Source organism: Vombatus ursinus, unplaced genomic scaffold (genome assembly GCF_900497805.2).
Source record: "Vombatus ursinus unplaced genomic scaffold, bare-nosed wombat genome assembly UNPS02004423.1, whole genome shotgun sequence".
In the NCBI taxonomy this organism is placed as follows: Eukaryota; Metazoa; Chordata; class Mammalia; order Diprotodontia; family Vombatidae; genus Vombatus; species Vombatus ursinus.
In genome coordinates, this window is record NW_020944201.1 from 565,662 (window position 1) to 568,373 (window position 2,712).

Consider the following 2,712-nt stretch of genomic DNA (forward strand, 5'->3'; position numbering starts at 1 on the left):
AGGGCAAACCAAGTGCCAGTAAAAATAAATAAGAATACAGGCACCACAGGAGTGTTCCTGGGACAATTCCAGAATATCAGAAGAAAAATTCGCGGATGGATTTGGCCCCTGTGAAGATTAAACACCTCCACCAGTCTAGGGGCTGTGTTACCATCAAGCTGCAAGCTGCTTAAACAACAAGCCACAAGCCCTGGGGTTAGCCGGTTTGGGAGGCTGCCTCAGCCCCAGCGACAGGAACCTTTACCCGGAGAATGAGAGGGGAGCAGGGCGTCTGAGCCCGGGAAGACCCGAGGAGCCTCTGCTGACCATGAACGCCAGACCCGGCTGTGAGGCAGAGAGCGGAGGAGGGAGGGGGTGAGAGAGAAGGCGCCAGCCACGCCCCCCTGGTGAGCGCAGGAGCGGTGGGGCGGAAGGAAGGGCCCTGGTCGTGGGCACTTGCAGGAGGTTGGAGGTTTGGCTCGGGCTCCAGGCTAGAGGGGAGAACCGAAGAGCAGGGGCCAGAGGCACCACCCCCCCTACCCCAGGGCTGGAGGTGATTCCACACATTAAGCAATTGCTGCAAGAATACACAGGCAAAGGAGGCAGAATCCAACCCCGTAGAAAGCTGTTGTGGGAACAGAGAAGGCCGGGGTACGTCTTCGGAGGAGGATACTGAAGCACGGAAACGCCCTCCTGCCCCGAAGAGGAGCATCACATGGTCGCCTGCTCCCCACAAAGAACTCAGAGGAGAATTTAGGAATCCAGCGAGAGGCGGCTCTGACCCGCGGCGGACTCCCAGGCATGGCGTCCCGGAAGCGGAGCCGAGCCGTGATGGAGGAGAGTGAGATGGAAGAGGCGGGGCCTGCCTGGGCCGAGGCTGCGGGGATCCCGGGCCCCAGCACGGGCTTCGGGCCGTCCTTCCCACCCAAGGTGTGGGTGGCAGGCGCGGTGGGGGCGGCGGGGGCGGCGGAGGCGGCGGGCGGCAGCGGCTTCGGGCGGGGGGGAGGCCTGGCCCCGCTGCCCGGGCCCCCGCCCTCGGGCCCTGCCCAGCCCCCGGAGGCCGAGCTGCCCAGCCCCCCGGTCTTCTGGGACCCGACGCTGAGCTCGGACTGGGACAATGAGCGCGCCACGCCGCAGTGCCTGCTGCGGATCAAGCGGGACATCATGTCCATTTACAAGGAGCCGCCCCCCGGGATGTTTGTGGTGCCCGACCCCCTGGACATGACGAAGATTCATGCATTGATCACGGGCCCATTTGACACTCCTTATGAAGGGGGTTTCTTCCTGTTCCTGTTTCGCTGCCCTCCAGATTATCCTATCCGCGCCCCCAGGGTCAAGCTGATGACCACGGGCAATAACACGGTGAGGTTTAACCCCAACTTGTACCGCAGTGGGAAAGTCTGCCTGAGTATTCTGGGTACTTGGCCTGGCCCTGCCTGGAGCCCAGCCCAGAGCATCTCCTCCGTGCTTGTCTCCATCCAGTCACTCATGAATGAAAACCCCTACTACAATGAGCCTGGCTTTGAGCAGGAGAGAAACCCAGGAGACAGCAACAACTACAATGAGCTTATTCGGCATGAGACCATCAGAGTGGCAGTCTGTGACATGCTGGAGGGAAAGTGTCCCTGCCCTGAGTCCCTAAGGGGTGTGATGGAGAAGTCCTTTATGGAGTATTATGACATCTATAAGATGGTGTGCAGAGACCGTCTACACCTCCAAGACCAGGCGATGCAGAGTCCTTTAGGGGAGAACCGAGGCTACTTTGACTATGAGTCCCTCCTGATTCGCCTCGGGGGAATTCGTCTGAAGGTGCAGGACAGTGCTGAAATATACTCTGATAGCAATTCATCTGAAACAGAGACAGATATGCAGGGGAGCTCAAGAGCCTAGATGCCCACCACCCCATCTCTGGGATGGAGCAGCACCACATCTCCCTCCAGCCCCAGCAGCATCCTGCCTGAGGCAAGAACCAAGAACACTCAGACCCCAGGGTGGGAGTGGACTGTTGTTTGCAACCTTCTTGGCATCCTGGTACCAAGGACCATTTTCATCCCATGCCTAGGGCCAATCCCAAGGTACTGATACAGGAGAGCCCAGAGCATGGTTCTCTGGCAAAAAAACTGATGGACATTTCTGATGGGGTTGGGATCTGGGCCCCAGAAAGAAAAAACCCTGGACTTTCCCACATGGTCAAATCTCTGGCATTAGCCTGAGGCTGTAATCTCATCAACTGGCCTTTCATTGTGGCTACACCCAATCTCCCAGTTCTGTTTAACCTAGCCTGGCCTTCCTTTGTCTTACCTCCCTATGTATGGCCCCCGGCCATTTCCCACCCTTAATCCTAGCTAGGCTCCATTGTCCCTTGGCCGAGGTCCAGGGCTCAGGAGTTCTGTTCACCCCAGTTTACTGGCCACTCCTAAGTCCCTCCCACAGTCTTTCTATATATAAGGCCCACCTTGTTTCCATTAAGATGCTTAGATTCTTAAAATCTAGCCACTGCTTACCCATGTTCAGACTCCTTAAGAGTCTGACCAACAGTATGGATGTTCTAATAAACCTTGTCTTTAGTTGAAAGAAGGCTTGGGTCAAATTCTTTTGGGCAGGACCAGCGTGTTGTGATTTTGGGGTCCCAGGACCCCTGAACCCCTAAATCACATCGTTTCCACTGGGGCAGTTTGTTAAGGATAGAAGGCAAAGACTGCAACTCCCAGAGGGGGTTGCTCAGAATAGTCA

At 57.0% G+C, this 2,712-nt stretch overlaps 1 protein-coding gene across 1 annotated transcript; it reads left to right on the top strand.

Moving 5' to 3' along the window:
- The first annotated feature begins 420 nt into the window (after positions 1-420).
- Positions 421-2,170, top strand: LOC114023438 (ubiquitin-conjugating enzyme E2 Z-like). The gene has a single exon (XM_027836066.1). The coding sequence runs from the start codon at positions 781-783 to the stop codon at positions 1,867-1,869; it is 1,089 nt and encodes a 362-aa protein (XP_027691867.1). The 5' UTR covers positions 421-780; the 3' UTR covers positions 1,870-2,170.
- The last annotated feature ends 542 nt before the right edge of the window (positions 2,171-2,712 follow it).